This window comes from Coenobita brevimanus, chromosome 61, assembly GCF_032717465.1.
Source record: "Coenobita brevimanus isolate Jiangsu-jjx chromosome 61, ASM3271746v2, whole genome shotgun sequence".
Lineage (NCBI taxonomy): Eukaryota > Metazoa > Arthropoda > Malacostraca > Decapoda > Coenobitidae > Coenobita > Coenobita brevimanus.
This window is the reverse complement of record NC_137014.1, coordinates 3,344,585-3,359,432: the sequence shown is the minus strand read 5'-3', so window position 1 is coordinate 3,359,432 and position 14,848 is coordinate 3,344,585. Positions and strand designations below refer to the sequence as shown.

Below are 14,848 nucleotides of genomic sequence, written 5' to 3'. Positions count from 1 at the left end.
GACACTCCTCACCTACCACAAATAAAAATATTTGGTGGGCCAGATTGTGACAGGAGTTTCCAACCCCACAGGAAAGTCATCAGAAACTTTCCCACTGTTATCTCTAAAGACTGACATCATTCCTTCTGATGAATAAACTCCATCCCCTGAATATAGGCAACCTGGCCTGTCATTAAAATATTAGCCATATCAACTTATTAAGCTCGAAATGTGGTTGTGGTTACTCTCATATCCCAACCTCTGTGATGTGCCAAAAAATTGTGCAGTACAGTATTGTAACTTTTCAAACATTCTATAAAGCTCTGGCAAGAAATATTTGTTTCTGTTTATGAACAAAAAGATAATAAAAGTTTGTATCCTAAAGTCTGGTAGTAAATGGTTAGCTACCACCAACCTTGGGAGACACGGACTATTTGCAAAATATCACCATTTTTGACTGACAACTGTTAATGGTATAGTAAACTGGCCAAAATTTTCAAATAAGACTTAAAAGTAGTAGTGGAACTTTCATATCAAACTATTCTCTTCCTACTTGCTGACTTAATCACAAAAATGAGCATCAAGAAAACTCAACTTATAATGAACTTTTACTGTGCTGTACAACCATAAAAATGATCTATGGCTATACAACTGGTAAGTATCCCTACACACACATCACTCATAAGCAGCACAGCCAAACTCAGCCACTAGTAAACAGTCCAAGTCCAACCCAAGCCTATCACACTGATGGAAGTCTTATCAAACACCCTAGATTTATTTTCCAAGAACAATTTAGTAACTGTTGGGAAGTAGTTTCTCAGTTTTTGCATGCAGCTAAAATTCCAAACCACAGAAAACACAAGCAAACAGAGTCAAGGTCCAACCTGAGACAACCACACTGACAGAAGTCTTATTACACATACGAAATTTTTTCCCATTACAGATTTAGTTGTTGGGAAGTTTTGGTCTATCTATCTATCTATTGCCAGACGCCTCAATCCCGTTTGGGGTGGCCACAAACAAATCGCCTCCAAGTCGCCCTGTCCCCCGCCATTTCACTCCCCTGCTCCCAACTCACACCCCCCTCTCTCATATACCTCTCCACCCCATCCCTCCATCTCATCCTCGGCCTCCCCCTCCCTCTTCCCCCCTCCACCTCACTCACATACACTCTCTTCGTCAGTCTTTCACCCTCCATCCTCTCCACATGGCCAAACCACCTCAGTGTGTTCCTCATAACGCTTCCTATCACATGCACATCCACTCCACAACGCTCCTTTATATCCTCATTCGTCAGCCTGTCTCTCCATGTGACTCCACATGCTCCTCTTAAATAACTCATTTCCACTGCTCTCACTCTTGACTTGTGTCCTTCCAACAATGTCCAAGCTTCACTTCCGTACGTTAGAGTTGGTATCACAATACTGTCATGTAGTAACTTTTTCACTTCCATGCTCACTTCCCTGTTTCTTATCAATGCTTTCAAGGAACCAGCAACCTTTCTTCCCTGCTGTACCCTTTCAAGCACTTCACCCTCCAAACCTCCATCCTTACTCATCACACTACCCAAATACTTAAACGTACTCACATTTTCCAATTCCTCACCATCCAACCTCGCTGTATATTCACTAACTTCACCTCTCTCAAAGACCATCACTTTACTCTTCCCTACATTCACTTTTAGGTTCCGTTTCTTACACACTCTCTCAAACTCATCCACCAAGCCTTGCAGCTCCCCTTCGTCTTCACTCAACAACACAGTATCATCTGCAAACAACAGTACAGGGAGTTTCCAAACACTATCCTCTCTCACCAGGGCCACTCCAACATCCACTACCCTACCTTGTACCTCTTTTATTACCCCATCCATGTACAGATTGAACAACCATGGAGACATGACACATCCCTGTTTCAAACCAGCTTTCAAAGAGAAAAATTCACTTAGTTCACCATCCATACGCACTGCAGCCTTCGCACCATCGTACATACTCTTCACAGCATTCAACAACTTCCCATCTACTCCATATATTCTTAACACTTTCCACAATCCTTGTCTATCCACCCTGTCATATGCTTTGGTACTTAGCAGTAATTCTAACCCACAGAAAACAAATAACTGTAGGAAAACAAATTGGCATGTTTGTGTTTGCATATGTTACAGCCACTGCTTGACAAGAATTCTGCATTCAACAAAACGGAAGCTGGTGGGGGATCCTGGGCAAGTGCCACATGACTAGAGAAAGAGAGATACTTTTTATAAATGAGTCACGAAAAGTGCAAAAAATCATCAAGGAGGTAGTCTGATGGGCATACCAAGGAAGGTGTATGGTATGTACTTAGAGGTGCAAAACATTACAGAAGATAATACTGAAGAGGAACTGACAGGACATAGAAAATACAGGGTGTCTGCAGATACAGATATTTACAATACAGATTTTAACTATGAAGCATACTGCAAAGAATAAGAAACTGTATGCTGCATGTACGGACATGGAGATGACCTATGAGAGGGTGGATTGGGGAGGTTTAAGGAATGCGTTGGTTATACTGTAGGATGGAGTTTGTTTTCAGCATGAAAATATTTTTTGTACAGGTAGTGGTGCATATGTGGTAATGACAGAGCTTAGTGATATCTTTATTATTAATACAGGTGCATGACAGGAATGTGGTATGTCACATTAGTTGTTCAGCATATAATTGGATGAATTAATGAAAGGACAGTCAGGCCAGAAGCTTATCATAGTTGGCGTACTACTGTCAAAATACATCACTAAGCTTAACATAGTGCCAAGCAGAAAAAATACATCGGGAAGCTTACCAGTTAGTGTCATATGGTCAAAATACATCACAATGCTTAACACAGTTAGTGTCATGCAGCCAAAACATATCACACAGCTTATCATAGTTAGTGTCTGACAGTCAAAATACATCAATAAGCTTACCACTGTTAGTGTTGCAGTCAAAATACATCATAAAACTTACCACAGTCAGTGTTATATAGTCAAAATACATCATGAAGCTTACCATAGTTAGTGTCATGCGATCAATTTCATGTTTATCTCTGGTCTTATGTTGACGGAAGGGTGAGTGTCCCTTGAGCAGCTTGTACAGCATACAGCCAAATGAGAACCAGTCTGCTGAAGAGTCATACGCCGTGCCTTTACTTAGAACCTCCGGCGCCATGTATCCATGCGTTCCTCTGAAAGGTAAAAAATGGTAGATAGAAACACTGATAAATGGATGGACATGTACAAAAACTGTCAGACAGATTGAATGACAGAAAGATAAACAGATGGGCAGACAGACAACTATAGTGTTGTGATGTGGTGTGACTTAATACCTTTACATAATAATACAGCATTTCTCTACAAATCAACCACTGCACAGCTTACAACAACACTTGTGGGTAAAATGGCTGGCAATATATCCAAGCACTACTAAAATAAGGTCACTGGAGGATGATAATGAGTCCATGGTACTGTACTCAACATGGGAAAAAGTTAATGTGACTACACAGAGTGAAAAGACAAATGGTTAACATGAGGTCATACATATAACCAAACCCATGTATTCCTTGCACACTGTCAAAACAAAGAAGAGGGTCTGTGGAGGGTTAGTGACTCAGAGTTGTATACTTATGATACTGAATTGTTAGGTGGAGATGAGTGGGAGTTGTATGGTTTTGTGAATGAATATGGAAGAGTAAGAAATTAAATTTGACAATGAATGTTGCAAAGATTAAAGCTACAGGATTTAGAAGGAATGTAGTCATGGAGTGCGAAGTGCGGCTGAATGGTCAGAAAATTGAGAACATGAGTCCTTTCAAGCATTTAGGCATTGTGGTGAGCAAGGAAGGGAGTTAGAGGATTAAGTGCAAGAAACAGTAGAGCACTGACGGAAGGCTACAGGTACAATGAAGGCAGTGATAAGGCATAGGAAAATAAGTATGAGGAAAATAAGTATGAGGAAAATAAGTTGTTGCCCAACAGTATTGTGATTCCCACTCTAAGGTATGGAAGTGAAGCTTAGACTCTGTAGAAAGAACTTCAGTCAAAAGCAAATGGAGTTGAAAGGACATAAATGAGAGGAGCAGCAGAAACTTAAAAAAAAAAAAAAAAATCAACGCACCTCCTAACACAAACACACACAGAAATATATATATACAGTACAGTTCTGTCCAACCTATAACCAATTTAACCCACAGAATATTATTTATATTTTACACTTGCTACGACCAGATGATGTTTGTAGTGATGGGTTCATGAAAGCTGTTGTACATACAGCCTCTCCTGTTTGAAAAAATACTTTTCTCTGCTAGATAAAAACTGCTGGTAGCAAGAATTAAAGGGTAAAGCATAATTATCACAGAACAGCTCTTACTATCTCCCCCTCACTTGCACAAAAAAGAAATATATACATACTCTATCCACCCTTTTAACTTCCTTTTTTACTATGACATTTTTGCAGTTCATTTATACTCATACCAGAAGGTTTTTATTCAGTCTGAGTGAGTGCCCTGACAATTAAAGTTAACAAAAGCTACAGTTAATCTCTCTCAGGGTTGGATTTTTTTTTTTTTTTTAACCCAACCCCCCCCCTTTTTTTTTTTTTTGAGGTTTAACTGGGATTTTTGGGGTTTTACTGTTATTCCTCATATTTTTTTTGTAAATTAGTTTAAATAAAAAATTACAAGGTAATTTAGAATGACATAAAATGTTTGGAGTGTTATCTGGAGACCACACACTTGTTTTAGACATGTTGATACAGGTTGGTTCAGTTGGATCAAGCCTTTGATCACTTGTACTGTACATGATAATACGGGAAATAAACAGGTGAGGTTTGACTACTGCTGTTTCTATACTCAGTGCCTCAGTCTCAGTTTTTCCTTTGTAGTGAGAGAACCATAGCAACAAAATGCCTGCTGGTAGTGGCAGAAACAAGGCAACTGAGTGGGATGAAGTTGATATTTTAGAAACTGATAAACAGAATGCAGCCTGCAAATACTGCAACCAAATAATATGTGCCAAAATTGAAAGAGTGAGAACCCACATCGAAAAATTTAATGTCCCATGTGGAGAGCTCATTAGCTATATGGAAAAGGCAGGTAAGTTAAGCATTTATAAATCATTCATCATTCATTCATCTAATCCAGTGTTGCCCCATGGGAAGCGTAGGAGCCTGGGGCCAGGCAAGTTGGTCCTGACATTTAAGATGAGGGTGACCAGCCTCACTCATCCCTGAGATGCATTACATGAGCAATAAACCCCAACCACTCCTTGGATATAAACCAGCACCAGCTCAATCCAATTGGAGTGCCGTAATTGTCCACTAAACCACCAGATGCCATAATTTAGTTATGTGGTTACCACCCAGCATAGTAATTGGTTTCCTGATGTACAGGAAACCATTTGGTTTGTCACTCAGTGTATTCCCCCTTACACAGAAGGAAGAGGAAAGAATGAAGGGAAGGGCAACAGAAGAAGAAGGATGGAAAGAAGGAAGGAAGAGTAAAAAAGGCAGGTACCCGACAGCAGCACTACATCGAGTAAGTGGATGGTGAGCACCCCCACCAACCATATGCTTTCTCTAAATCCATAAATACCTTACTGTTTTTTTTTCACAAGCTCTCTCCACTATTGTAAACAACTGTTTCACAAATTGCCTGCACTCCTAAAGCCACCCTATCTGTCAGCCACCAGGTTTTCTGATACATTCCTTACTTTAGATGATTCTTCCATATACTTTTCCTGCAACACTAAGCAGACTTACATCATGATAATTTATGTATTCACTGTACTCAATTCTATCTCCTTTATCCTTCACTGGGGGAAATCACTGCCGGTCTCCACTTTACTGGTACAATTCCACTCATTCAAGCCTTCTTACATATTTCCAACAAATAGTTCATTTCACTCTCTCCACTGCACTTAATTAAATCACCTCTTCACACACCTCACCAATACCTGCTACCTTCCCATTCTCCAACCACATCACAGCATTCTTCACTTCTGCCAGTGTCACACTCTCTGGCACAACACTCCTTCTCTACATGCCACCAAACCAATCACATCTGCTACTGCTCTTCTCTCATCCCATTCATCAACCTTTCATTTTATTCTTTTTCTTTCTTTCTTTTTTTTTATTTGCTCCTTACTTCAGCTTCATTTTTTAGTATTCTGCAACTTTCATCCCTCACACTTTCTCAATTTACTTCCACCTCATTCCAATATTTCTGTACATCTTTCCATAGCCCTTCCTTCAATAAAAAAAAAGGATAAAAAACACATACACTATCTAATTTTGAAAACAGAACTGCATTTGTTGTCACTGCCAAACTTACACAGATGCGTGAGGCTTTTTTTTGGAGAAGTCACAAGCGAGGCCGAGGTCAGAGATGCGGACATGACCGTGTTCATCTAGGAGGATGTTGGCCGGCTTGAGGTCTCGGTAAACAATGTAGCGCCGGTGCATGTGTTCTAGACCTGTAATATGAAAACAAAATAATATGGATAATTTCACTGCTCAGAGGTCCACACTGTTTCCGTAAAACCAAGGTCTCACTCACTAATCACTCAAAACACCTCTTCACCCAATATTTCCACCTCAACCTTGATCTCCCTGAATTAAGCAGGAAAAATGCTGCTCTGTCCACAGCAAGGATGGGCTATGATATCAAAATGTGGGCCAAACATAAGAGCCAAGGTGATTGCACTATAAAAAAACAGAAACAGTGAACTTTCTAAGAGAAAGTAAAGACAGAACGATATTATTTAAGGTTTTTGTAAAATTCTAACAAAGCTTAACATGAATGAGGCAAAACTCTCTTTCATGGGTGGTTAAACATTCAATGAGCCAGTTCAAATGATGGTGGGAGTGTAAGTGACTTCAGCTGAAAGAAAACAGAACCAATAAGAGAGAAGAGCTCCAGCCAACCATTAGATGGAAAAACTTCAATCCAACAAAGTTCCATTATAGTTTTGCCAAGCACTCTGCAGCTCTATCAGGCCATTCAGCACTTGCTCAAATGAGAGGAGATTCTGGACCACATTTCAAAACCAACTACTTATGCAATGACGTAGATGCAAGTGCTTCGTGGCCCTGCTGGGGTTTTCAGTGGGGTCAAAACACCCCATTAGAATTTTTCAATCAACATGAAACTGAATTAGGCCCATCTGTGACCAAATTGCAACCATCATGCAAGTTTCACTGAAGTCTTTTTCCAGTTTCAGCTGCACTACACACTCACAGACACATGCCCAAGATTATAATATAGAGTATAAAATAAATGACAGCAGTTTTATTGTACCAAACATGGCTGTGGGTTCACAAACACTTACACTAAGATGCATGAGTGCATACAGTACACTATAAGATTTGTAGATTCCTCCACAATATAAAATATGAGAAAGAGAAGGCTATGGATTAAAAGTGAGTGGTGGAAGATACTGCTAATGCCTCCTTGCACTTTCTAATGGCATTACAGATCAGTTTTATATAAGTTTACAATACCATGTACTGGCACAACATCACTTCACTACGATGATATAATTTAGAAGGATCTTCAGTATTTCAGGGATTCAAAGACTATATCTAACTCCTTCCACTCAAAAAGTCTTCCTAAGCTGAATGCAACTGTCTGAAGGTAGCAAGAATATAATAAACTACATCATCACATTAAATATAGTAGGTAAAGTCTGATTAGCTACTGTACATATGAATGTTGCAGACATCTGCTGAGTGCAAATTAAGGCAACACTATTCTGCCTGAGACTATGACATAAACCTAGGTATGAACTAGCATTCAATCTCATCAGTAAGTAAAAGGTGTGCTGCATAATTGTCAAACACATACAAGGTATCACATAATCTGCATTATAAAAACACACACACACACACACACACACACACACACACACACACACACACACACACACACTTTAAAGGCACACAGATGCTAGGATCATCGTCATGATCCTGTCCTCCACCTATTGTCACAACTGTTACATATACACTATTCAAATTTTGGTAGGCTAGTATGCCTCTCACATCACTAGCTGTTCATCCATGTTGCTGCACTTCATGCAAATGTACAGTACCAAAAAAGTAGGGATACCTTTTTAACTGAGTGTACACATGTTGGATCGAGGAATTCCATCACATACTGACATTGGGTGGCCTTGATCCTACCCACATTTCCTGCTAAAACATGGAATAGCTACAATTATCCATCCATCCACTCATCCACCTTCCAGTCCCATGTTACCCCTTCAGCAGCACAGGGGCTGGATACCATTTAGCAAAACATAAGCAATGAAGGGCCTTTGGAGAACAATAAACTGTACATAGTCCAGCAAACACTTTGAATCATACAGTGACTTAGGATAACCTTGATACTAACCTTATTTCTTGGTAGAAACTCGAGAGGCAGGGCCTGGGTATTAGCAAAAATATATTTTTTTTTCCCCTTTAGTCATTACTTATAGCTATCTATCTATCTAGAGCCAGATGCCATAATCCCATAAGGGGTGGTAGTTTATCTTTGAGTTAGTTGTTTTACAGGGAGGGGAACTAATTCTCCACCAACCCACTTGCTGACACATGGGGAACATGTGTGGGTTGGTTATATGGTTACCACCCAGCATTGTAAATGGTTTCCTGGATTACAGGAAATCATTAAGCTTGTCACTCAATGTAATGCCACCTGAAAATGAAAGAAGAGTAATAAACACTGATAGGAAAGATGAGCAAAACAGGAAGGGAGGAGGGCAGACACAGAAAAAGAATATTAAAGATGAAAGAAGAAGTACACTGTAGGCAGCACTACATCAAGTGAGTGGATGACAGTCATCACATATTATTTATAGCAACACAGATACTGTATATACTAGTACCAAAATACTGTATGTAACTGAAGTTATACATCACCAGGGTTACCTCTCTGATTTGAACAATGGCCTAAGGTGACCTTGACCCTAACCACTCGTTAAAAAAAAAATAATAATAATAAATTATATAAAGCTGAGTTCCCAGTTCCATCAATTTACCATTTCAAAAAAGTAGAAATTCTTTTATTAATTCTTCATCGAACAGGTGTGACCTTTCCATATTTTCTATTGAAATGAGTCTTTCACAGGTTACATGTTATTTTTCCTGGATTACTTTTTATTAACTCTTTACCAAACGGGCAAGGCTTTTCCACATTTTCAACTGAAATTAGTCTGTCACAGGCTACTTGTTATTTTTCCTGTATTACCCGAGCTACTGAGCATTTTTATAAACTTACCTCTGAACGCTGTACGTAAGGACTGACAGCAGTGATAGGAAATAGGGAAGTGAGCATGAAAGGAAAAAAGTCACTGCATGACATTATTGAGATACCAATTCTAACATATGGACGTGAAGCTTAGACCTTGCTGGATGGACATGTCAAGAGCAAGAGCAGCGGAAATGAGTTATCTGAGAAGAGCTGGGGAAGTTACATGGAGAGAGAGACTGACAAATGAGGAAGTGTAGGAGTGTTGTGGTGTGGATGTGGATGTGACAGAAAGTGTTAAGAGAAACACAAAGAGGTGGTCTGGCCGGGTGGAGAGGATGGAGAGCAAGAGACTAACATGGATAGTGTACATGAGTCAGGTGGAGAGGGGGAGAGGGAGGGGGAGAGGGAGGATGAGATGGAGAGATGGAGTGGAGAGGGATATGAGAGAGGTGTGAGCTGGGGGGAGGACAGTGAAATGTCTGGGACATGGCGGCATGGAGGCCATTTGTTTGTGGGTACCCCTTACAGGATTACAGCATCTGGCTATAGATTGATAGACAGAATGCATGAATATTCCACTGACATCTATCAGTAACTGGCCATATCTTAAGCACATTTCTAAATTTGAAAGCTGGCTGTCAGATGCATTGGATTTGGTTAGGTTAGACTAGGTTAGGTTACGTTAGGTTTCGTTAGGACAGGTTAGGTTTAGTTAACTTGTAAAGTTTCCCATAGCTTTGACACAGTTATTAGTGTTTTCTTTCACTGTGTACATCTAAGTGTGTCTGAAACACTGACTCATCCAACTGGGGTGACGGTTGGTAAACGATGCGACCAGTTGGAGAGGTCATCGGTAAACACAATGCCGTGGGTGACCTGGCACTTCCTTAAATACCCCAAAATTGGTATATTTCTTGCAGTCAGAATTTAACAGTTCACTATCTGTGTTGTGTAAGTACCAAAGTTACTTTCCCTGAGATCGTGAGTTTGTCACAATAAAGGTGGAGTCACCATGCCCATTTGGTAAAGAATTATCATTCTTTTTTTGATCAAAGTCTGGGACAAAAGTTGACTTATCATTCACCTGTGTCTACTGCACACTTATGGCATGTCCACCACTTTCCTCCCTGATGAATCATGTCAGAGAGAAGCATATAAGTGCAGTGAATTATACTATGCCTCTCTCACTCTTGGAATTTTAGTCAACTGGGGAAAGTGACATGTAGAAGAGCTGGAACATTGTGTAATCTATTATCTCTGACATGCAGTACACCTGTGGGATAGGGTCACTCTTGTCTACTAACCTAGGATAACCTCAGCCGCATAGAACCTCATCTCCTGCTCATTGAAGACCCCGTGTTGACTGAGGTGGTAATGGAGGTCACCCCCATTCATCAGGTCAAGGATAAAGCATAGTTTGTCCGGCGTGTGGAAAGCATACGTCATGCACACGATGAACGGACAGTCAACCTGGAGGGAGGGTGGGTGAAATAGCATCATCATTATTATCATGACCATCATCCTGTTCAATCACCAATTCCATAATAATCGGTAGCATATCCCTATATTATAACAGTCATTGTCATTCTAACTGTATTTCATCAAGATCATAATTGCATTTCCCTCAGAACAAAAAACAGTGGGTACACTAAACAGGAAATCTGTAAAGGCAAACAGGTTCAGTAACAGCATCATCTTAACAGTGTTTCCATCATCACCAACATCTTAATTCAATTCCTTATTATACACATGAGGCTTAATTAAATTAGTAATATATATGAAAGCAAATCCAGTTCCTTGGTATGACTGGAAATTTTGGAAAGGACTTGAGAGTTGATAAACATTAACTTACTGGAAAATGTATATATGATAGTCATGGTAAATTATCTTTTAATAACTTCACTACAACGGCATTTTTAAGCAATTTCATGCTACCAACAGACAATTTAGTCAACTCCATGGTAGGATCAAAGGGCTTAATGAAGGCTATATATATACACTCTAGTTTGAAAACTCTGTCCTAGGTGAATATAATTGTGTGAGGAAAGTAATAATAAGATTAAAATACTGTAAATCACTGGAGTGAAAGAGTTGACATGTAGAGTTCTTAACAAGCAGAGTGATACTTCATCTTAGCATGTTTCTTGTCTATAAACTTCATCTTAAAAAAAAAAATAATAAAAAAATAAATGCATCCATTAAAAACAACAATTTAACCCTGAAAATGGAAAAAGTGGAGACATAATAATTACTTTAAATCCCTATCCTGAAGCAGTGAAAATGACAAGGCCAACATAAAAAAGAAAAAAAAAAATCTTCACTTACCCCTGTGCTGACTAGAGACAACATAATACGTTCATTAAGCGCCAAGGTCTCGCCCTGCTTCATCTTAATGCGCTTCTTGTCTAGACACTTCATCGCATACATCTTGCCCGTGTCGGCCTTGCGGCAGCCGTACACCTCACCAAACCCTCCCCGACCAATGATCCGATGAACACTGAAGTCGTTCATCGTCAGCTGCCAGGAAAGAGAACATGAATTGGGTTTTGTCAGGCTATGTTAGGTTAGGTTTGGTTAGGCTGGGTTAGGTTAGGTTAGGTTGGGGTGGGTTGGATCAGGTGATGCGATTAAAGCCACTTTTTTCACTGTCACCAAAGGCAATGATCTCAAATGGAATTACTGTACATTACACTGTACCAAAAGAAACCAACAGAACTCAAGCACTCTGAGCAGCAGGGTTGAGATATTGGTTGTTCTGGCAAAAAATGGATTGATTTTGTTGGTTTAATGTTTTAAGCAATCAGAAACACTGTCTCATTTATGAATCAGACTTTCCCTTTATTCTGGAGAATGATGAAGTTGCATCAAGTAATATTACATCTTTAAGAAAGAAGACAAACTGGAGTATACTACAGCCAGTGTATCTTCACCTGAAGGAACTGGGCTGCCCTCACAAGTTAAATACTAAGTTGTGGTTACATGACATTCGATGAGGTGGTCTACCAAAAACAATCTGACCTAGTCTTCTTAACTAAGACAATGACTAACAAGGAAATGTTAAATGGAAATTTTTTCGATGGTAAGAAATATGCACTTACAGGGAAAGACAAACTTAATCAGGCAGCACCTGGTGAGGGAGTAACTATCTTGACCAAAAAAGATTAAAAAACCGATGATTCTGCAGTGAGCCCATTGTTAATCATGAGGCAGATGAAACAGAGTGGTGTGAAGTAAAGTGTAAGGAAGGCAAAAATATCATACTAGGAGTTATATATACAACACCATCTTCTACAGTGGAAAATAATGATAAAATCTGTGACATTTTGAGACAGTGTAAACATTATGCAAATGATAAACAGATTTTTATTTGTGGTGCTTTTAAATATGGCAACACAGTATCAAAGAATAATATGGTCTGAGAGGGGTCCCAAGGTTATAATCAAGCAAGAAGGAGGGAGAATTTTTGGTATCAGCATGTTGATGAATGGACACATTTATGGGAGACAGATAATCCCTCAAGACTTGACCTGGTACAGTATTCACCAAGAATGAACAGAAAGTAGAACATTTGCAGCACCTAGGACCACTAGGCCATAGTAAACATTCAGTGCTATGTTTCTCCTTTCACATGGATTCCAAGGCATACAATCAAGTGGATGCGGCTGGGAAATTAAATATTCCCTGTGACTAGTTTAGTACTGTACAGTGGAAGATTCTTATGGATGGTTTGAACACAGAAAAGAAATGTCAAGTTTTAACTGAACAGTATACTCAGATTACAAAAATTTGTGTTCCAAAGTTTTTACCTACAAGTAGAGATCGCCCTAAATGGATGAGTAGGAATATATATAACCTGGTTTCAAAAACAGAAAACTTGGCAACAATATAGGGCACAACCTACAGTGGAAAGAAGGGGTCATAATAATGCAATCAGAAATGCAGTAACGAGAGCTATATGGAATGCTAAATATTCATTTTTTCTCATTCATTGCCAGACGCCATGTATCCCAAACGGGGTGGCCAAGGGCTTAGAGTTAATTGTTTTACAGGGAGGGGCACTACTCCTCCACCAACCCCACTTGACACGTAGGGAGAACGTTATGCCAACAGCATCTGGTGTTCCCAGGCGGTCACCCATCCAAGTACTAACCAGACCCAACGTTGCTTAATATAATTATGAAAAACAGGTGGCCATGGATTCATTGACTAGCATGAAGCACATTTGGGAACATGTGCATTCCAGAACTAGTATTAAAGAAGCAGTGCCTAGACTAATCAAATCTAATGGGACATTAACCTAACACTGATCAAGAAATTGCAGAGATACTGAATGCTGCCTCTAACTAGATTTATGTGGAGGAAGCCAAGGCACGTGTACCACTGTCTACAGATTTCTCTTCCCAACGAGGAATATTAACTCACATTGAGATAACCAAGCCAAAAATTATGAAGAAATTGAAAGACCTAAAACCTGAGGAGTCTCTTGGCCCTGAAGGTATATCTCCAGTACTACTTTCAGTTCTTGCTGGAGAGTGGAACAGTCCCAAATGATTGAAAAAGGGCAAATATAACACCAAACATGAAAGGAAGGAGGAACAAGCCACGTATTTATACACCAAACATGAAAGGAAGGAGGAACAAGCCACGTATTTATACACCAAACATGAAAGGAAGGAGGAACAAGCCACGTATTTATAGACCAGTCTCACTAACTAGCTTAGTTTCTGAAGTTATGGAAAGCATGTTCAGGGATAAGTTGGTAGACTACATGAGAGAAAATCAGGTCCTATGCAATGCCCAACACAGGTTCGGGAAGAGCAAAAGCTACCTGACAAATTTTTTGACATACCTCAAAAAGGTTGTGGATGTAGTGGACAAGCAAGACAGTACTGATTTTCATTTTTAGGGACAGAAGAGGTTGTGTAGATCAGATATTCATCCTTAGGCCTTTAGTGGTAAAGTTTCTTGAGAAGGGAAAGAAGTTGTATGGAGCCTTCAGGGATTTAAGAAAGCACATGACAAGGTGGATAGACAATGAATGTGGAAAATATTAAGAATATATGGAGTAAATGGGAAGTTGCTGAATGCCATGAAGGGTATGTATGAGGGTGCTAAGGCTGCAGTGCGTGTGGATTGTGAACTGAGTGAATTTTTCTAACTGAATGCTGGATTGAAAAAGGGATGTGTCATGTCCCCATGGTTGTTCAATCTGTATTTAGATGGGGTTATAAAAGAGATACAAGGTAGGACAGTGGAGGATGGAGTAGCCTTAATGAGGGAGGGCAACATCTGGAAACTTCCTCTACTGTTGCTTGCAGATGATACTGTACTGTTAAATGAAGACAAAGGAGAGCTGCAAGGCTTGATGAATATGTTTCGGAGAGTGTGTAAGAAATGAAATATGAAGATGAACATAGGGAAGAGTAAAATTACGGTCTTTGAAAGAAATGAAGTCACTGAATGTACAGTGGGGTTGGATGGAAATGGAAAAGGTGAGTGCATTTAAGTACTTCAGTAGTGTGTTGAGTAAAGATGGAAGTCTGGAGGATGAAGTGCTTGAAAAGGTACAACAAGGAAGAAAGTTTGTTGGTTCTTTGGAAACAGTTATAAGGA

The 14,848-nt window shown here is 39.6% G+C and overlaps 1 protein-coding gene across 1 annotated transcript in view; it reads right to left on the bottom strand.

The window, feature by feature from the left end:
• Positions 1–14,848, bottom strand: part of Gprk1 (G protein-coupled receptor kinase 1) — a 219,458-nt gene that overhangs the window by 13,450 nt on the left and 191,160 nt on the right. Inside the window, exons 8-11 of the mRNA XM_080275484.1 lie at positions 11,561–11,752; positions 10,540–10,705; positions 6,320–6,461; positions 3,004–3,178 (exon numbers count right to left, since the gene is read on the bottom strand). Of these exons, the coding sequence (XP_080131610.1) occupies positions 3,004–3,178; positions 6,320–6,461; positions 10,540–10,705; positions 11,561–11,752 (675 nt within the window). The remainder of the gene's footprint in view (positions 1–3,003; positions 3,179–6,319; positions 6,462–10,539; positions 10,706–11,560; positions 11,753–14,848) is intronic.